At 52.2% G+C, this 20,471-nt stretch overlaps 7 protein-coding genes across 7 annotated transcripts; all 7 read left to right on the forward strand.

Annotated features, from left to right (window-relative positions):
• Positions 1–358: 358 nt before the first annotated feature.
• ATEG_03550 (uncharacterized protein) lies at positions 359–1,761 on the forward strand (the record flags this gene model as incomplete). The annotated part of the gene is made up of 2 exons (XM_001212728.1): positions 359–799; positions 859–1,761. The coding sequence occupies 2 exons, from the start codon at positions 359–361 to the stop codon at positions 1,759–1,761; spliced, it is 1,344 nt and encodes a 447-aa protein (XP_001212728.1).
• A 1,516-nt stretch (positions 1,762–3,277) lies between these two features.
• On the forward strand, positions 3,278–5,072 carry ATEG_03551 (uncharacterized protein; the record flags this gene model as incomplete). Its single annotated transcript, XM_001212729.1, has 5 exons — positions 3,278–3,496; positions 3,648–3,776; positions 4,018–4,221; positions 4,362–4,489; positions 4,562–5,072. 5 exons carry the CDS (start codon positions 3,278–3,280, stop codon positions 5,070–5,072), a joined length of 1,191 nt encoding a protein of 396 aa, XP_001212729.1.
• Positions 5,073–5,612: 540 nt separating this feature from the next.
• Positions 5,613–7,978, forward strand: ATEG_03552 (Zn(II)2Cys6 transcription factor; the record flags this gene model as incomplete). The annotated part of the gene is made up of 4 exons (XM_001212730.1): positions 5,613–5,914; positions 5,984–6,062; positions 6,144–6,808; positions 6,862–7,978. The coding sequence occupies 4 exons, from the start codon at positions 5,613–5,615 to the stop codon at positions 7,976–7,978; spliced, it is 2,163 nt and encodes a 720-aa protein (XP_001212730.1).
• Positions 7,979–8,874: 896 nt separating this feature from the next.
• ATEG_03553 (uncharacterized protein) lies at positions 8,875–12,839 on the forward strand (the record flags this gene model as incomplete). Its single annotated transcript, XM_001212731.1, has 2 exons — positions 8,875–9,369; positions 9,423–12,839. 2 exons carry the CDS (start codon positions 8,875–8,877, stop codon positions 12,837–12,839), a joined length of 3,912 nt encoding a protein of 1,303 aa, XP_001212731.1.
• A 660-nt stretch (positions 12,840–13,499) lies between these two features.
• Positions 13,500–15,286, forward strand: ATEG_03554 (NAD(P)/FAD-dependent oxidoreductase; the record flags this gene model as incomplete). Its single annotated transcript, XM_001212732.1, has 4 exons — positions 13,500–14,835; positions 14,901–14,972; positions 15,068–15,136; positions 15,258–15,286. 4 exons carry the CDS (start codon positions 13,500–13,502, stop codon positions 15,284–15,286), a joined length of 1,506 nt encoding a protein of 501 aa, XP_001212732.1.
• A 2,197-nt stretch (positions 15,287–17,483) lies between these two features.
• Positions 17,484–19,182, forward strand: ATEG_03555 (MFS transporter; the record flags this gene model as incomplete). The annotated part of the gene is made up of 4 exons (XM_001212733.1): positions 17,484–17,509; positions 17,576–17,856; positions 17,928–18,799; positions 18,856–19,182. The coding sequence occupies 4 exons, from the start codon at positions 17,484–17,486 to the stop codon at positions 19,180–19,182; spliced, it is 1,506 nt and encodes a 501-aa protein (XP_001212733.1).
• Positions 19,183–19,840: 658 nt separating this feature from the next.
• Positions 19,841–20,340, forward strand: ATEG_03556 (aegerolysin family protein; the record flags this gene model as incomplete). The annotated part of the gene is made up of 2 exons (XM_001212734.1): positions 19,841–19,926; positions 19,968–20,340. The coding sequence occupies 2 exons, from the start codon at positions 19,841–19,843 to the stop codon at positions 20,338–20,340; spliced, it is 459 nt and encodes a 152-aa protein (XP_001212734.1).
• Positions 20,341–20,471: the final 131 nt, after the last annotated feature.

The following is a 20,471-nucleotide window of genomic DNA, read 5'->3' on the forward strand; positions in this document are numbered from 1 at the left end:
TCGCCATATGTTGTGAGCTACTACCCTCCATGGAAACTTGTTGATGACAGACCTGACTGACAGTAGTCACGCGATGCTCACTTAATTGCAGAGCCAAGGTGGCAGTTCAGCTCCCAGCAGCTATCGCCCAATAGCACAGCTTTGTTTGCTTCGCTTAGGCAGTGGAACGAGATGATCAATGAAGCCAGTGCGGGGGATCAGCACAATGTCGCTATCCAGGGTAGTATTTGTCGAAGAGTCAGGATACAGCCAGGTCATCCAGCACAGCAGTAGAATGTGCCGTGAACATAAAGAGGAGCATGTAGCATAGTATATATAGAGCAGCACCGCGGCATAGCTGGATGCACCCCCAAGCGACATGTCGGCCATAAACATGCGATCCGTCATTGCAGCCTGTCTTGTATTACTAGTCTCTGCCAACCCCATCCCCCCATCCCAGGATCCTTGGTATGATCAGCCCGATGATATTGCCAGTTACTCGCCTGGCGACCTGATTCGGTTTCGCGAGATCCCGGCACAACTGCAGCCATTCTTGTCATCCATTCCCGCTAATGTCTCAACAAAGGCGGCATACCAGTACTTTTATCGCACCACTGACAGTCTGGGGGACCCTGTCGGCGCCGTGGTGACTTTAATCGAGCCTTACAATTCAGACCCATCTAAATTGCTCGCCTATCAGACACCTTATGACAGCGCTTCTCTAGACTGCAGTCCTTCATACACAGTCCAGGCGCGAACATCAGACGGCTTTGGGGGCTTCAGCCTTCCCGAGACCAATACATCAACGGACATTCCGTTTGTAAGCTCCTCAGAGCCCCATAATGTACTCTAGACAACGGAACATGCTAAGTTTGTCAGATCGCTGCCGCCCTCAACAAAGGATGGTGGGTGTTGACTACCGACTATGAGGGACTCGAAGCACAATTCACCGCTGGCTTACAGTCTGGTCATGCAACACTGGATTCAGTCCGCGTTGTGCTGAAGGAGGCGCCCCGTGTTGGACTATCCAAGGACCCCCGATACGCCCTCTGGGGATATTCTGGCGGTGCTCTCGCCTCTGCATGGGCTGCTGAGCTCCAACCAACATATGCACCAGAGCTCGGCTTCGCTGGTATTGCGTTGGGGGGGCTCACTCCCAATGTTAGCTCTGTCCTTGAAACAATCAACAATAGCTCCTTCACTGGCCTGGCGTTTTCTGGCATATACGGACAGGCCAAGGCATATCCCAACCTCACAACATGGCTGGATCAAAATCTGCTTCCCGAAAAGGCAGACAAGTTCTGGGCTGCAGCTAATAGTTGCCTTTCCGGAGCCGGCGACGTTGGCGGGAATGAAGACATGTACACTTATTTCAAGAACGGGAAGGAGTCGTTTTATGATCCTGTTCCGCAGTCAATCTTTCATTATTCCGGCCAAATGGGCATCCGGGATACGCCGACCGTGCCGCTGTTTGTGTACAAAGCCGTGGGAGATGAAGTGAGCCCTGTCGAAGACACCGATATGCTGGTAGACAAGTACTGCTCACAGGGGGCCCGAATCGAATACCACCGCGATTGGGTTGGCGAACATGTTTCTGAGGCCATTGCTGGATCCGCGAGCGCAATGAACTGGGTATCTGAACGGCTGAACGGGGAGGATGTTGATGAAGGCTGCCGCACGAAGCAGGTGGTCTTGAGTGAGTTGGATCCGGCCACGGTTCTGACTCTAGGCGAAGAGATATTTGCCTTTTTGCAGAGCATTCTGGGTGGTATGCTAGGGTAGCCGAGTCGACCATCGGAGGTATCGATGTCGGGTATTATAATGAGAAGATTCTCTACTGTCCGGCTGCCTCAGGTTGTCCGTTCCTAAATTGTGTAGTCTTCCTCGGAGAGGGGTATGACAGTCATGTTTTCTATTTCCAGACTACGGAGTGTCTCTGGCATTACATTTGACATACAACGAGTATGCACAACACTTATGCCATGAGGATCTGCTCTCAGACGCTTAATACGATGGCTTCCCCACCTCTCCACTTAAATTGGGTCAGGAAAGCGATTGATATGCCACGCTCTAGACCTATGTTGTAGTTACTACCGCTGTTTTGCCACTATCTCATCCACCTTTGAAGTACGTAGGTGGACGAATATGGTAAAAAAAGATGAAAACTCCCATAAACAACTCTGTTCGGGGCGCTGTCCTTACTCCAATCCATGCCCACCACAGCATAGAGAGAGCACCAAGACCGAGGGCCGAGATAAGGATCGACCCCTCAGAATAGAGTCAGAAGTGGGGTTGATACTGTGGGGACAATACTATACCCGTTCAAGGCTTGTATAGTCGCGATAGAGAATCCATTGCCTAATGAGGATGTGCTTGTTGAATACCAAATATGGTTCATATACTGAAGCAGTTTTGGCTTCCACAGCAGCATTACTTGACCAAAGCTTTCGAAAGGGCATCGCGTTGAAGGGGTATAGCCGAGACCGAGGTAAGGAGAAAGCCTCAAGGAACAAGGCGCATCTAGTGTCTATCCTGGGAGGGTAAAAGGCCCGATGTCCACGGTGATTGGGAAACTGCTCAGGAGAACGCTATTTATCGACACTCTTAAACCGACTCTTTTGGTGCTCGAGACCCCCCCCCCCTGAAACTCTGAATCCCGTAACACAAGTCGGAGAATATTGGGGAGAACGAAGTCTAGTACGAAGCCAAACGTTATTCAGATGATCCGAGCATCTAGCCCCGCGGTTTAAAACCCTAGATAGCAATAAATCTAACGCCTACTCTTGTTTACTATGCCCCGCTAGTCTGCACTAGTACCGGGACGAGCAAATCCGGGGAAGCTGGCCCCCTCGTTTGATGGGCATGGGACCACGTCCATCCTGATCGGTCGCCACTGGGGTAGATAGGTCGAGACTAATGAAGCATATTGGCTTGCTTGCTGGTTATTGTGGGGACAATACTGAGGGGCAGCTCATGGAGGAAGTCCATGCAGAAGGGAGGCCTTCATTGCAAGCCGCCTTTCACTTGGACCATCACTGGATATGGGCGTCTTTGACCTAGACGCCAAGTCACCCCGCATCTCCATCTCTACCTGTCTTGAAGAATGTGACACGAGTGTTACCAGGTAAGGGGCTGATAGGGTGAAATCCAATTCCCCACGCGTCACTGATTTTAGTAGGCACGCGCCATGACGAGGTGTATAAAGTGAGGTTGGACGTTGTCCTCCAAAGACCCAGAGGAGAAGCCGTCGAGAATCATATCAACCAAAGAAGTGTTCTATTGAGCAGGCTTATTAGAGATGTCGGCAGATATGGAGAAGGGATCAACCCAGAACATTGAGAACGTCGACTCTCCCTCCGAAAAGCGGGATGAGATCAACATCGATGATGACGAGGAATACTCTTATGAGGAGCAGCGCAAAATCATCCACAGAGTGGATCGAAGATTGGTTCTCATATGTGGTCTGGCCTACTGCATCAGCCTTATGGATAGAACCAATGTGTCTGTGGCGGCAATTGTAGGGTGCGTGGCAGCCACCCTATCCGTGTTTGAAGTGAACTGACGAGCCGGCTCATAGAATGCTCGAGGACTTGGACATGACTGTTGGATTCCGATATGTCGGTTCGATGAGACCCAAACTGCGAGAAAGATGAACTAACCCACGGCAGTCCATCATGGTTCTAGTCTTTTTCGTTACCTATGTGGTCTTTCAGCCTCTTGCAACTGCGGTTATCCGCAAGATTGGCCCCAGAATATTCATATCCTCTGTTGTCCTTTCCTGGGGTGCGGTGATGATCGTATGTCTCCTGATGACTAGGTATTCCTTCCGGAAAGAGCTTTCAGGTAACTTATGCCGCAGGGATTTGCGTATTCCCCGAATTGGAAAGTCCTGACTGGGCTGCGTGCACTACTTGGTGTCCTAGAAGCTGGATTCTTCCCAGGCACCGTCTATCTCCTGTCTACATGGTATTCCCGATGTGCGTACGGTGATGTACTCCCGTCCACCTTGATGTATACTGACTAGCCTGGCTGGACTAGATGAAGTTCAGCAGCGCTATTCGTTGTTTTACATCATCGGTTCCGTTGCTGGAGCACTTTCAGGTATACCATTTCCCGTTCCGTCGCGCCACATTAGCATTTCATCTGACCAAACGACTAGGAATATTGGCCTTTGGGTTCAGCCAGATGAAAGGACTCCAAGGCCATGCAGCCTGGAGCTGGATATTCATCATGCAGGGTGTTGTAGGTCTTGTCTGCCTCTCTATTGGGATACGGCCTTACGGGATCTGCAGTTGACCTTTATTGTTGGCCTTCTTTGCCTAATCTTTGTTGTCGATTTTCCAGACAAGGGCCACCATGCGTGGGGATTCCTAACGGAAAAGGAATGCGCATTTATTATCCGACGCCTGAATCGAGACAGAGCAGACGCGAATCCTGAACCATTCAGCTTGAAAAAGTTCCTTTCCCCAGCATTGGACCCCAAGATCTGGGGCTTCGGGCTCATTTTCTTGTATGGACACAGAGGGGTACCCCCGTCCGCCTGGATCCTGGTCATAGAACTAACGATAGTGGCACAAAATAGCTCGCTGACGACCGTTACCTACGCCATTGCATATTTCCTGCCAATCATCCTACGTGAGAACATGGGATTCAGCGTTGCTGCAGCTCAATGCTTGGGTGCACCACCCTACATTGCAGCTGGGTTGCTCATGTGGGCTACATCCTGGGTTGGGGATAAGTATCGCATCCGTGGTCCTATCCTCGCACTAAATAGCATCATCACCCTTATTGGCCTTCCAATCATGGGCTTTGCAAAAGACCCTGCGGTCCGATTCTTCGGGGTGTTCGTCACTGTCGCTGGAGCCAATGCTAACATCCCCGCATCGCTTGCATACCAAGCGAATAACATCCGAGGTCAATGGATGCGGGCTCTTGCAAGTGCAACTCTAGTCGGTCTAGGGGGCGTAGGAGGCATTGCAGGGAGTCTCGTCTTTCGCAGGCAAGATGCGCCAGCGTATATTCCCGGTATCTGGGCAGCAATTGCGTACGGTCCCTCTACTCTCCGTGATAGATATGCTGGGGAAGCCCACTGACTAACAACTTCCTATGTATAGGTGCCAGCTTCTCGTCTTGGTTGTCGTTTCTATTCTCAGTCTCCATTTTTGGAACAGCAACCGGAAGGCAGACCGCGGAGAGAAAGTGATCATGGGATCGCCAGAATTCCGATATACTCTGTAAGCGAGGGTACAAGGAGGCTTTCTGAATGAATGTTGGCGAGCGTACTCATCCAGCGAAAGAGAAGGGCGTGTGGTCGGGACAGACATTGATGCAGATACAATAAGAACATTGGGGGTCTATGAGTATTTATATACCACTGAAACCTGTGCGCTATTCTGTCTAGGCCTGCACTGTTAGTTTCCTCTCGTATATCGCATACCTAGTATCCATCTCTTCCTTTAGGGCTTCTCCAAGTTGTCCGCGGACGGGCCTTCCCAATCGGGTAACTCCGCGGCTTCTCTCACCGCTTACAGCAAGACCATCCTTTTGATGTTACTGAGCTCCGGTGATGTTGTACGAAAACATCCTCAAAGAGAGTCATTCCTCCGGAGCCACTCTTTGACTGGCGAAACATCATGAAGCGCAAGGACGGAGACGGTCCCGAGGTTCTAGTTCAACGCTGGAGCCGCCCTCCCCTGTCGTGTGCCTCGTGCCGGTCGCGTAAAATCCGATGTGATCGTGTCCAGCCTTGCTCCAACTGCACGCAACGGTGCCTCCCTTGTGTCTATCCCGCTGGGCGCCATCCTCAGTTGGGAACTAATGGCCGAGGCCGCGGCCTGAACGCAGGGCAGACCGCAGGAATCCAGACCATCCGGCCAGAATCCGAGCCAAGTCCTGTTACCCAGTCTCGCCCGCGGGATCCCACTGCGCCCTCATTGTATGTCTGTTACTAAGTCCGTGCGGCTCGGCAATCAATTGGGCCTCACATGTTAACAGGTTGATCTAGTGATGTCCTTGACCGGATTCGCAGGCTTGAGGACGTTGTTCTACGATGTGATCCGAGATTATCTGCTACAAATGATATCGTACGTGCCTTCTATCTAATCGGCACGCTAGCAACATATCATGCCCGTCCGAACGTTATTAATTATGAGTAGCAGGATCAGGAATGGACAGATGTTCGTCCTCCCCCTCCACGGATGCAACGACCGTGGATTCCATACACGCAGGAGCATACGGGAGACCGACGCCCTCCTGCGGGTTTGAATTGGATAATGACATGTCTCCCGGCACGGAGTCAAGCCCAAGATTTGTTCTCTCTGTTTGTCCGCTGCATGCAACCAACCCATGGTGTCATCCCAGTCCCATACGCGAAAGCCGTGATGGAACAGATCTATCAAAACAGAGAGAGTGGAGAAAGTCCAAGCCTTCCTGAGCTTGCCCTACTTTTCAGCATCTTCGCCGGCGCCGCATTGTCAGGCAGCCCAGAATCACTGAGCAGTCTGTGTGCAAGCCAAGAGGAAATGAGAACCCTTTTTGTCGGTTATAGTGATCTCGCTCTGTCGATATTGGACGACAACGCGTACCCGACCACCCCATATATCATGACCTTGCTTGCCATCAGCACATTAACCCACGTTCTTTCCCACACAGACGGCTACTCTGACAAGGTGCACATGCTGCGAGTTCGCCAACTTCTACTAGCCCAGTCAATGCAGATGCATCGGTTGGATACGGCCAAACGACGCGAGGAGCGGAGGCTCAAGGGGTATGATGTTGTGGAACTTGAAATCTCTCGCCGCATCTGGTGGCATATGGTCGCCTCAGACTGGTGAGAACCTTTTTTCCTTCATTGGACGGTGTGATATGGCTCTGACCATATAGGCTGTTGGCGCTCATGGGAGGGCCCCAAGAGGGCGTTTACCTCATGCAGCCAAAACAAATGAGGGTTGACTACCCGAAAAACATTGACGATGAGTTGATTGCGACAGACAAAACTGACGGGGGTCTGCCCCTAACGATGCCTACGTCAGCATCGTGCTTTATCTATCGAGTTCGTTTTGCTGAAATCTGTCGTGAAGTTATTGACACGATACCAGTCGTCTTCCTGGAGTCGTCAGATCAGGCCACTCAAACCCTGGATTACGAAGTAATCCTATCCCTTGACATGAAATTCCAGCTTCTCATCCAGGATCTTCCATCCTTCTTCCAACTAGATCCAGCTAGAATCCAGCAAAGCGAGGGCATTTGTCGAGAGCGACCGTATATCGCGTGGCAGCGTACGATGCTGCATTTGAGCATCCACGGTCGCATTTGTCGGTTACATCGACCGTTCCATCTCGAAGGGATCCGGAATCCGAAATATGCCTACTCTCGTGAAATGTGCATTCGGTCTGCTGAGATTGTGTTGAACTTGCGGCGCTCCATGGACAACATTGGCGCCCTAGTGGGATTGCAGCCTAAGCGTTTTTGGCTGCTCATGCAACATGTTTTTATTGCTGCGATTACACTCGCTATGGATGTGTCTTTAAATCCACAAGCGCCAGGTGCAGACAGCCGCAAGAGCGAGGTGTTGGCAGCTTGCCAGATGTTGGAGAAGTCCAAACACGAGTCGGCACCACTCAAGGAGGCAATCCAGAAAAACACTCAGACCTTGCTGGCTATCCTGCAGAACCAACAGTCCATACCGATGTCGCAGCGGGAGTCCGATATTGGTCCCGGTCTCAGCGATCCGGATTATCAATCAAGCGCGCGACAGCCAGCTTCCGTTTTGGAGCGACAGATTCTGCCTCCCGAAACGCCCATGAGGCATGTTGTGGTGCCGAGAAACGATTTCCATATGACGAGTGATTCCATGGGCATTGGTGTCGATTCCCCAGCCCACTCTGGCGACTCGGAGATTTGGGGTCAGCTATGGTCGGATGTTTTCAATGCTGGCTTGGACCCGGACCTATCTCAGTGGAGTCTCTTGTTTGATGATATAGAGCTTTCTGGGGTTTGATCTCGTTCTTCTCTTGCACATGGGATGTCGGTGTCATCATGAACCCGTGGCTTTCGATATTTCCCCTGGGGTCTCACCCTAGCATATCAAAAGGGTGATTCTACCATTATGGATTTTGTCGGGCAGTTAATCGGGTGATCCACCCCATGCACGCTGATCATTACTCGGGAGGAGACAGTCTGACTGGATATAGAGGATGGAGTATGTCCTCTGTGCTGGAACGGAGTGACACTGGACATGATCCTATTGTGCAGATCTGGAATTCTGTGCCTGATGGTGTACCGGCCATGATAGACACCCTGGGAGTCGTCACAGCCTAGACATTACTCACCTGGCGCATAGCCTCCATACATCATCTCCGACATGAGCTAAACCCACCTGATCATAGGCACAGCTGTTCTCCGATCTCCTAGACGAATCATGCCTCCCATCAGAATTGCAAATTTTTCTCCCGCTTTGGTGGAGCCGATCGGAGATCTTTGCCAGATCGATCTCGCATTGCCGCCAACCCTAAAGGCCACCCGAAGCCTCAAAGAGGCAGCGGACAATCAGGGCGTTCGTGCGCCCCCAGCTTACTGGTGCCTGGCGGTTCCTGAACACGGAACTGCCCTCGTTCCGTGCCCACTGGCCCACGTTTCCCGGCAAATTAATGATGCAGGAGTCAGGGCCGCTCCACTCTACGTCGGAGCGAAGGACTGCCGTGGGACACCGTGGGTTTGGGTGGGTGCTCAGCTTGGCCTCGTCGGCACCAGATTGGGGGTTGGATTCCATTTCAGGGGAAGGGTTTTTCTGATGGCGGTTTGTTTATATCATTGTGCATTTTCCCCCATCTCCACGCTGGATGATCTTCTCCTCATGTCACTCTGCATTTCTGACGCTTTGCTGTTGCCGACACCATGGGACTTCGCCAGGTCCGACTGTCCCTAAGGTCGAGGCCTGACTCCTCGCGCACGACTCTCGTATCCCCGAAGCTGATCTCCCGAGAGGCGACCCCGGACGAGGACGTAGAAAGTCCTTCCGAAATAGTTCGCGATGTTTGGGACGAAGCCTACGTTCAACTCAAGACTGATCCCGCCACTGCCGATATGATCGCAGATTATGAACACGTTTTGGTCGCAGCCCTTCGTCCCATCAGCCCGGAACACGCTCACGGATTGGACCGAAATCCTTCGCATTGGATAACGCATTTGGAGGAGGTGTCTCGGCGCGCATTGATCGAGTCCCTCGTTACCCGCGGCTGCGATGCCTTCGAACGATCCTCATACGGGCGCAAAATGCTGTCCTTTGTCGCATTGTCTATCGATAAGATGAAATCGACAATTGAAAGCATGGTCGAGATCTGTCCGGCCTCGTCGACCGCGTGGCTGGCCGCTTGCTTGATCATTGCACCGGTATGCGATACCGCGACTACTACTCCAGCGGATATCATACTAACCTGGTCTAGACTATCATCAACAACGCTCGTCGGGTCGATTCGCACCAACCGGGAATTAACTATGTGATATCTAGGATGCCATGGTACACTGAACTAACCAAGGTCCCAACGGTGAGCTCGTGGAAGACGCCAGAGCTTCAGGCGGCCGTAAACGCGAAGGTGGTCCACCTCTACAAACTCGTCATTCGCTATCTCCTTGCAAGCGCTCGTTTCTATGATCATTCTTCCTATCGCTTTGCCCCGAACTCGGCCAAATGGGCCAGCTGGGATGCCATGGTTGTCGACATCCAGGCCGCGGAAACAGAGCTCCAGGAGTGTATACAGACCCATAGCGGCAAGTCGCTGAAGCGTGCGCTCAACGAAGGTGTCCGACAGGGGGAACATATCAAGAACATTATCAGCGTCTTTTCGATCGCTCAGCGGAGAGCCAACCTTATGGACAAGATCATGCCAGACGCTGGCCTGTCTCACGCCGATACGTATCAGGATTACGTGAATCAAATCGCCAACCCGCACAACAACACTGGCCATGGCGTTTTAAGCCACCCGACGTTCACCAAATGGAGCAACACTGATAGTGGCCTGCTGGTCCTCACCGGTCAACCAGGGACGGGCAAGTCGGTCCTCGCCAAATACCTCTTGACTGAGCTGCCCCGGGTGCGACCCATGTCTCTATGCTCCTTTTTCTTCAAGGACGGTGGGGAGCAGAACAACCTCAACACCGCCATGTATGAAGTCCTTAACAGCATCTTGCGGCAGTGTTCCCATTTAGACGATGTGGAAGAAAAGGCGGAACAGGCCACTCGGCACAGCGTGCGACCTGATTCTGATCTCTTTTGGGAACTGGTCGAAATCGCCAGCCGGGGAACTCCCCATGGGCGGGTGACCGTTATCCTGGATGCTTTGGATGAGTGCAAGAACGCGCATCTGGCGACTGCGCTGAAACTTCTCAACGACTATCAGTCACGGTTCCCTGATTCTAGGGTTAAGTTTCTTCTCACGACTCGGCCTGTCCCTGACCTCCTCGAGTTACTCACAAACGGGACCGTTCTGAACCTTGACGAGGACGCCGAGTGTCGTGAGTCTATCATGGGCGATATCGCTCGAGTGGCACAGGACCGGGTGGAATGTTTTGCCCGTGAGAGATGTATCCGCGATGATGGCACCAAGTCCAAATTGCTCTCGCACCTAGAAGCCCACGACAACGCGAGCTACTTATTTACCGATCTCTTATTCACCTATCTCTATTCCCTACCAGTTCGACCGGGAACAAATTACTGGTCACGCACCTTTGATCAGCTGCCTACAACCGTATTCGAGATCTACCGGGCCTTGCTGGACCAGATCCACGAGAGCAACCGTGATGATGTGCGGATCATGCTAGAACTAGTGCTGGCCACGACGAAACCCCTCACCGTCCGGGAGATGGCGATTGCCCTGGCCCTTCATATCGACGACTGCACGAGCTGCGATCGAGAGGACGAACTGGGCTTACCAGCAGAAGACTTTAAAGCCTGGCTTCGCGACACATGTGGTCCATTCTTTAACGTCTACAATGATCGTATCTATTTCGCCCATCAGACAGTCCGGGACTATCTCTTACCTGTCGGAGACCAGACCGAGAAGCCTGGGTGGTTGGAGCAGCTCTGTATTGAATCCTGCCACAAGACCATGGCACACAGTTGTTTCGCTTACCAATACCTTCCGTTCGTTACAAACAATAAGTTTATGGCGACCGAGGAGTATGTTCAGGCGCCATTTTACGCAAAGAGACAATATCATCAGTGGTGCCGAGAATCGTTTGCGTTTGCGGAACATGCGTTTGCCAAGTGGGTGGTTCATGTCAGGAATGCTCAACAGCAATACCGCGACACGGCAGAGCGGGAGGAGAGCGACGGCGAGGCTATCCCAAAGATACACGATGATTCGAGTCAGACGGAGGCAGGTTCCGACAAGATGGAGGACCAGGCTAGCCAGCTGTCCGCAGAGCTGTCCAAACAGTCGTCTGGGCAACAGCCTGAAAACCAGTCTGAAGAGATCATGGAAGGAGGTGCAAGAGAGCAGACCGAAGAACAACTGAGGCAGCAGTGCACAGAGCCGCCCGCACAGCTGTCCGAACAGGATTCTGATAAGCAGTTTGAAGAAACAGTTGGAGAGCAGACGGAGGAAAATACCGAAAATGATGGTGACGAGGATGCCGGCCACGCTACGAAGGAAACTAGACAGCATGCAGGGGATGAAACAGAAGATCACAACCCGGAACTGGCTGATGAGCAGACAGAGAAGCAGACCGAAGGTCATGCAGAAGAAGAGGTGTATCATACGCCGGACCAGACACCTGGACAGACAGAAGGCCAGCCAGACGTAGTGCCCACGGCAAAGGATGAAAACGGGCATCACCCACGTCTTCTCATCGATCAGGTCAATGAGCTGTTTCCCGAGTTCCAGGCGGAACTGGCCCTCTCCTTGTTTTGCTGCTCCGGGATGGCGTCGTCGTTCGACGTTCGGACCTTTGTCGAAATGCTGCCACAGGAATACCCTGCTCGCGACAGCATCCTCACCGCGCTGAGTCAAAGTCTCATGGCCCGATACTGTCACTTGGGCGATGGAGTCGATCTGGAGTACGGCGCTGACCTAGCAGAGCAGGTCCTGAAGAGAACGCGACGTGGCCATCCGCAATTGACCCAAAGATTGGCTACATTTGATCAGGGGTTGAACATGCAATTTTGGGATGTGGTGGACCGTGACGTCCCCATCACGGGAAATGAAATGCGTGAGGCCGACAAAGCTGTCACTGTTACTCCAACCGGCCATCCTCGCCGCGCGGCTGTCTTGCATCAGCGTGCTGCTGTCCTTGAAAGACAATACCAACGCACCAAGGACGCCACGGCTATCAGTCAGGCTATCGAGGACATCCTCAGCGTTGTGGAACTGGTCTCCCCGTCACCATCGGCCAAACCACGCTATTTGGACTATCTTGCAAACTTGTTGGGACAGAGGTATTTGGACGGCGGTGACGCTGCGGATCTCGATTTGGCTATCAAGGCCGCTGAAGAAGCCGTGGCCACTGCCGAGTCAATCAGTGCTGACGACGCCAAAATCGTGGCGATGCACCGAAGCACCCTCGCCTCTTGGTTAGGGGCCCGGTACAGGATGACCAGATTGCCGCGCGATATCGATAGAGCCCTCGAGGCGATCCGGATAGCATTGGACATCACGTCCGCTGATGATCCCAGTCTACCGATCTACCTTTGCAGTCACGCGCGACGACTCTATGAACGATACGAAGAGACCGGAGTACAAGAAGACCTCCACGAGGCTATCAGGCTCTCGCATCGCTCTGTGGAGCTTACTTCCGCGGAACATCCACTCTATCCATTCCACAGTCTGTTTCATCAAGTGCTGAGTACAGAAGAGTGCGATTAGACTGGAGCGTTGCATTGGTGTTTGGTCTTTCTTGATATTTTTTTCTTGCTGTTTCCCAGATGTACATTTTTACTTTTCAAGTATGTAATTCATAGCCTAGCTTTTCATAATTCCATAGATCATACCCTATGACTGGGGTGCATCCTGTCCACAATGACCATTAGCACTAACAGATGTCTTTGAAGGATTGCTGTGACGTATCATTGGGGTCTTCTAGTATTTTGAGCTATACCTATGAGAGTATCAGTGACCTAGATAACACTGTATCAGAAGACCTGATCATGCACAGAAGATGCTTTCATGTTGAAATAACTTCTTGATTTTGTCACTATGGAAGTCAGCCCCGGCATCGGAAGATATATCTCGGTCCAGGTGTGAGATGCACACAACTTAACAACGCTGCAACAACCACTCTACTGACCAATGGTCAGTCAATCCGAATTCCTCGAGGACCAGAACTTGTTACTATTCGCCAGATAACTGTTGACAGCGTTTGATGTACATATTCTCACTCCATGGCTTTCTGACTAAGCACCACGTGACCACTTCGGATATTTTTCGCCCGCCGTTTTCGGCCTCGTGGCAGATCTTACAAGGCCATCCATCAGACGATCGTTGGAACATCCACCTCCCCAATTGACGGCTGAGATATCGGGCAACATGTTTCGCAGTCGGGTTCTGACCGCAGCCTGTGCTGCTGGCCGTTCTGGCAGTGCCACCTCGTCTGGTCATGTCATCCGCCATTTCGCAACGGCCTCTCCAGTAAGCACTGCAGCGCGGAATCACAAGGTCCTGGTGGTCGGAGGTGGTACTGCCGGCCTGACCATTAGCCACCAGCTGCTTCGCACCGGCAAGTTCGCCCAGGACGACATTGCCATTGTTGATCCCGCCATCTGGCATCATTATCAGCCGGGGTGGACCTTGGTGGGCGGCGGTCTCAAAACAAAACAAGAACTGCGACAACCCCTGCACGGGTTGATCGATCCCAAGCTCAAGTTCTACAATGAGAGTGTTGCCACTTTCTCTCCCGAGAACAACCAGCTCACCCTGGGAAATGGCGGCCAGGTTGGCTATGAGCAGTTGGTTGTCGCCCCCGGCATCAGTATCAACTACGGCGCCATCAAAGGACTGTCCGAGGCCCTGGCTGCGCCTGATTCGCTAGTCTCGACGATCTATGGCTATGAGACCTGCGATAAAGTGTTCGCCACGATCGAGAAGCTCCAGAAAGGAAAAGCCATCTTCACCCAGCCTGCCGGCGTGATCAAATGTGCCGGTGCTCCCCAGAAGGTACTGTGGCTCGCCCTCGACTACTGGAAGCGGGCTGGCCTTTACAACCCAAGCAACCCCTCCAGCTCGGCCATCCAAATTAGCTACGCTACTGGCCTCCCCACCATGTTTGGTGTCCCCAAGTACAGCGCCAAGCTCGAGGAGCTGCGCAAAGAGCGTGGCGTGGAGGGTCTGTTCCAGCATGACCTCGTCGCTGTCGAGGGTAACAAGGCCACCTTTGCTCTTCCTGAGGGCAAGGGACAGGTAACCAAAGAGTTTGACCTGCTGCATGTGGTCCCTAAGATGGGGCCCCACGCCTTTGTCAAGAACAGCCCCATCGCCAACGAGGCTGGCTTTGTTGATGTCGATGATGGTACCACGCAACACAAGAAGTACCCCAATGTGTGGTCGGCCGGTGATGCGTCCAGCCTTCCGACGTCCAAGACTGCTGCTGCCGTCACGGCCGAAGCCCCGGTGTTGGTCCATAACCTTCTCCGGTCGATGGAGGGCAAGGCCGCCGAGGCGGTCTATGACGGCTACACTTCCTGCCCGCTGCTGACAGAGTATGGAAAGGTCTTGTTGGCCGAGTTCAAGTATGGTGGTGAGCCCAAGGAGACCTTCAACAGCTGGTTCGGTATTGATCAGGCTACGCCGCGCCGGGAATTTTACTACCTGAAGAAGGAGTTCTTCCCCTGGGTTTACTACAACTCCATGGTCAAGGGCACTTGGGGTGGACCGAAGGGCTGGCTGTAAACAAGCTGTCATGTTTCGGCTAGCATGAGCGCAATTGTACAGAGTTGGACTTGGGATCCTCGAGCATTTTCCCCAATGATTGTCTGTTGTATACAAGCATTTTCTTGATGGCCTGTATGTTTCGTCTAGATTGTTCTTTAGAAATATTGATATCACGCTCATTACTTGGTGGATAATGTTAGACGGGAAGAGATCTGAACGTTCTTTAGGTGATGTCAGCGGTTCCCATGAGGTTTACAACTCTGAGTCCTCTTTGCCAAACTATGCTTTTGATAAAGGTATGCAAACGCAAAGATGGCTGTCGCTGGTAGTGAAGAGATGCAATGGGGCCATCACTAGAGGCAGGCGAAACAGACTATCACTACTTGGTAGAGTCTGGAGATAAATGCCTGCCTCTAGTGATAGCCGGATTTTGCCTCTTCACATAGAGAACATTCACCAAGACACCTCCCATTCCCCCAGCTTATCACATACGACTCCATATAAATAAATCCAACAACTCTTCATTCCCCTCTCCCCTCTCTCACCTCCCCGACATCAATCCTTTTGAGACATCCTTGACCAAGTATGCCGCGGCGTTGTCCCATCCGAGAAAGGTCTTAGGGAACTGGGCGTCGACCAGGCGTCATGGAAAACGCTATGGTAATCGCCCTGCCGTCCTGTCAAGCAAGAGAAGACCTCAATGTACAGCCCATCTATAACCATGTGCCTTGGCACCATTAGTAGTCAAAGGACATTGTGTCCACACATCGTTCCAAGACTTCGTGGACCTTGTGACTGGCAACAAGTGGAATTCTCTCAACTGCATCTTGAAAGCGCATGCAGTCGGGAAATGGTGAAGACCTGTGGGTTTATACATGATTACGCCCACAAAATCATGCCACGTTATCTAATACATGTCATATAGGGTCGACCAGAAAACGGCAGAAAGAAGATGACGAGTCTAAGAAGAGAAAGCCAATCGCATAACATTGAGATGTGACCTTCATAGACTCTGGGGTAAAGCACGGTTTGCGTTTAAGCCACTCTACATAAACGATGAATGCACTGAGCTCCATGTTGCATTCTATTGGCTTCCCGTGAACAAATGGCGTGAACGACCCCTTACGCCAGCTCCCGAAGCTCCAAGCGAAGTGCGGTTCAGTGGCAAAGGATACAAGTTGTTCGACAACATCACGGAGAAGGTCATATGCTCCGGCGATATATTGGTTTTCAAAACCAATGACCCCACTGAACACCCGCTTCCATCAAAAGAACTCTTAGAGATGCAGTGGAATCTGGCTAGTGTGCAGGCCATAAGTGGGGTGGCAGACGTTGGCGACGACACAGTCGCCCCGGCCCCGTGGTCAGTTCTCCAAACCGCGCGGAAGCATGTCCGCGAGTCAAAGGGCCCTCTGAGCGAGAGATACGCTTGATTCATCCCGTCAGCCTGAGTCCACAGTCATATATTACTTTACGTACTACTCGGTGCCTTGGCGCTTTTGGTAGCTCAATGGTTATTCGAGTTCACGGCACTAGATCGAGGAACAATTTCACAAAATAGAGATGAACATTGTGATACTTCCTTTCCCTATAGTACTCCAACCGTAGTATACAATGAGACTGGCATTCGTACGCTCACTGTTGCCCTTGTGGATTCATTATCTTGAACTCGAGTTCCCCAGGTGCTGACCCTTTGAGGGAAAAGAATCGGGAATGGAAATTCTCTCTATCGAAAGCTGGTTATACTATCCAAAGCCCGCAGAACTAGCTTGCATCAACACGGAGAGCTCTGCAGCCTCTGCGGTGAAATTGCGACGAGACTTGGGTTGATGCGCTAAGCATGTACTTTTCCGAAGGCGATTTGTTCCCCTGCGCAGTAGGCACAAAAATGACTCACAGACAGGGGATATGACCATGCTATTAAGGGAGTTAGGACAAGAATAACAGAGCCCTAGTGAGAATTTGACCGAATCCGCAGCAGGGACAAGTTATCTCTGCTGTGGTCGAGGATGATAGACGCACACCACAGATACTAAGTGTGTTGCCATCCTAAACCTTCCTCCCTATGAGGATAATATAGACCGTCATTGGCGTTTGCTATGATGCTACCAGTCGGCCGAAAAGCCCATTCTTGTAAGGATTTGTAATCCTATTATCCTTCGGAGACCGAGCAATTGCAGGATTTTCAGTGGGCCCTCCGAAGGATATCGGCGAAGACTTGGGTACTCCCGAGTAGTGTGAGGGAAGAAACCTGCTCATATCGGGATTCCATGCCCCGAGCAGTAGTTTTCTCCGAGTCCCGCAAGGCGTCCTACAGGGCGCAAAACTTTTATCGACTCTTGGCCCCGAGCAAGTTGTTCGTAGAGACCGAGACAGGATGGAGCTCTAGTGGAGCCCAGGCATGACTAGTTCGCCCAGGGAGGTACTTAAGCATTCGCAGATCCTTGGCCGTCTATGCAGACAGAAGTGCCTTGACTGTTCAAGCGACGTTGCTAGAGGATATCCTGCAGCAGTTTGCTTCGGTTGGTGACACCGTCAACCCTGGTGTGAGCAATGGAATCATTTTTCCAATACCGACGGATCTATAGGGCCGTGCAGGACGAACTAACAGAGATCAACGAGAAATGTACATGCCCAGGGTACATGGTCGGATTTTCTCACAAACCAAGGTGTGTACAAGACAGGATCTAGAGACTGCCACCCCAGTCCACGCAGAGACTGACACCAATATCTAGTTGCCAACTCAATGATCCGTCTCTTGTCGCTCCTACAGTTCCTTTCAGCAAGCAGGAAGTCGGCTTCGATGATGCCGATCAGCCGATCCTCGTGGGCTGGTCCGGCGAGAATGACCCTCTCAATCCCGCCAACTATAGCACGCCGCGAAAGGTCTTCATGACCTTGCTGGTCTCGCTTCTCGCCATTTCCGTCACGGCAGCCTCTTCAATCGACGCCTGTGGTGTGCTGCAGTACAGTGAATATTTCCATGTCTCCGATGTGGTTGGATCCCTCGCAACAGGTAAGTCGATCCGCGATGCAGCAACGACCTGGGCGTGTTGGAATGATTTATAGCTTATGATTCCATACTAGGTCTCTTCTTGATCGGCTTCGGAGTCGGTTCATTGCTCTCCGGTCCCTTTTCCGAAACATTCGGGCGCAACGCCATCTATCTTGTGACGATGCTCCTGTTCTTAATTTTCATCATGGCTGCCGCGCTCGCCCCCAACCTTCACGGGCATTTGATCTTTCGGTTCTTTGCTGGGTTCTTTGGGTCTACGCCGCTCACCTGTGCTGGCGGGACTGTGGCAGACCTGTGGGATCCTCTCCAAAAGACGTGGGCGTTCCCACTTTATACAGTCCCTGCATTTACAGGACCCATTCTAGGGCAGATCATTGGGAGTTTTATCCCGGGTACTCTGGGGTGGCGATGGCTGGAATGGATCATGCTCATCATGGGAGGGTTGATCTTGGTGCTGGTGACAGTTCTACAACCCGAGACATACGGAAACCTCTTGTTGGAGTGGAAGGCCGCTGCCCTTCGAGCGCAAACGGGCAACAGCCGATACAAGGCTCCGATGGAACTGCGTTCAGAGAGCTTGGGCCGTCGGTTGATGGTCGCCGTATACCGGACCTTTGTCTGGAGTTACAGTGAGCTGATTATCATCCTCATGGGTCTCTATCTCTCGGTCATATACATTGTTCTCTTTACCTTTCTCGAGGGCTACGCCTTTATCTTTGGAGATACGTATTCCCTCTCCCAGGGACTGACCAGCATTGCGTGGACCGGGATGCTGATCGGTGTCCTGCTGGTTTCTTGCATCGTCCCGGTGGTCTACTCGTGGACCAGCCGGGAGTACCGGTCGACGTCTCGGATTCGCCCCGAAACGCGATTGTGGTATGCCATGTTGGGAGGCGCCCCTGCGGTTCCAGTCAGCCTGTTCTGGATGGGTTGGACGAGCTATGTAAGTGTGATCTCTCGCAGACCCAACGACGATCGAGAACTGACCTTCTTGTTTAGCCCAACATTTCCATCTGGTCGCCTCTGGTTGCCTCTGTCCTATTTGGATTTGGCACCACCACGATCTTCATCGTCGCCTATATGTACATCATCGACTCCTATGGGGTTTACTCAGCGTCCGCGCTGGGGTTTGTCGTCTTCTCGCGGTACCTGGTCGCGGGAGGCATCACGGTCGCCGGAGCTCCCATATATCGGTCCATCGGTGTCCAGTATACTCTGACGATTCTGGGAGCGATTAGTGCGGTGATGGCGGTGATTCCGTACATGCTTTATATTTATGGACCAAGCATACGGAAGTTCAGCAAGCATGCTGCGAATAGGGAATAGATGGGTGGAACGACTTGAGCATCACACCAGCATTAGACGATATTTTAGACTATTTTTATCCGTGCGATCATGATATTGAGGCTATTCCCCATCATCCGAATCATACGAGGCTGGTCTCGTGACCATATGGATGGATGCTCGGGTGTTGCAGTCCTCGTCCAGAGTGAAGCATAATGAAGTCGCCCTTGCCATCATCACCATCATCCCTTTCCAACTACCAGTGTCCCTCCGTCCCAACGATCAGCATCTACCCAGGCAGTGGTCGTAATTTCCCCGCATCTCGGGGGCCTTCCAGCGGGCTGGATGTTGGGGAACTCCGGATCCAAGAGGGTCCATCATGCCATTGACTTCCGCAACAATGATCCTCCACCCTATCAGACCAGCACATCCGCCTTCATGATCTCACCACCCGCTTCGCCTCCCCTCCGCAGAATGCCCTTTCACACAACAAAGGCGACGTGTCTCATGGCGATCATCATGACCTCATCACCCCATGCGAGAGTCCATCAGGTGATAGTTTCCCCGCAGTGAGGATGGAATGGTGCAGGCGGAGGTCGTCTTTATAACCCGCAGAAGTACCTGATCAGTCTTCATCTCTAGCAGACATTCCAATCAAGATCCTAGAAAGACCTTATTACCACTCTTATCCTCCGACACCATGGACGACTCTCAATGGGTTTCCATCCATATCCGCGACCGTCTGGCCCAGGGCAATATTACCATCCGAGAGTCGTTCCTCTACGAGTATGTCCTCTTCCAACCCTCCCATTAAAGTATTCCGACAGTTGCTCACGGTCGGGTCTCCCCTTGCTTTTTAGAGGTCAATTCCATAGTCCTGAGGATGAGAAGAAAGCCCTGACCGAGGACGATATCGACCAGCTGATCATCCCCTCCGAGGGCATCGGCGAGGTCTGCGCCCGCGGACGGAGAGGGAGCGAAGGATGGATGGACTTGTTCGATGGCGAGAAGAAGATTTGCGAGCTTCACTGGGACAACCGGACCAAGAGGCCTAGCAACGAGTTTGAGGTCATCGACGGCGACAAGGACTACAAGATCGAATGTAGCGGTTGGAGCCCACAGGCTGGCCCGCTGGGACATGTTTTCATTGATATTTCTGCTGCCAAGAAGAAGGCGGCGGCGGCGGCGGCGGCGAAGTAGATAGACGGGGATGGCATCTCTTTGGCGTTTAGTAAATATCAGATGGAGAGGCATTATCTCTGAACACTCATCGGCTGCAGTATCCGTGTTCGTCTCTGCACTAGCTCCACGCTGCCAGTAGGCCTATAACT

This window comes from Aspergillus terreus, genomic scaffold (assembly GCF_000149615.1).
Source record: "Aspergillus terreus NIH2624 scaffold_4 genomic scaffold, whole genome shotgun sequence".
In the NCBI taxonomy this organism is placed as follows: domain Eukaryota; kingdom Fungi; phylum Ascomycota; class Eurotiomycetes; order Eurotiales; family Aspergillaceae; genus Aspergillus; species Aspergillus terreus.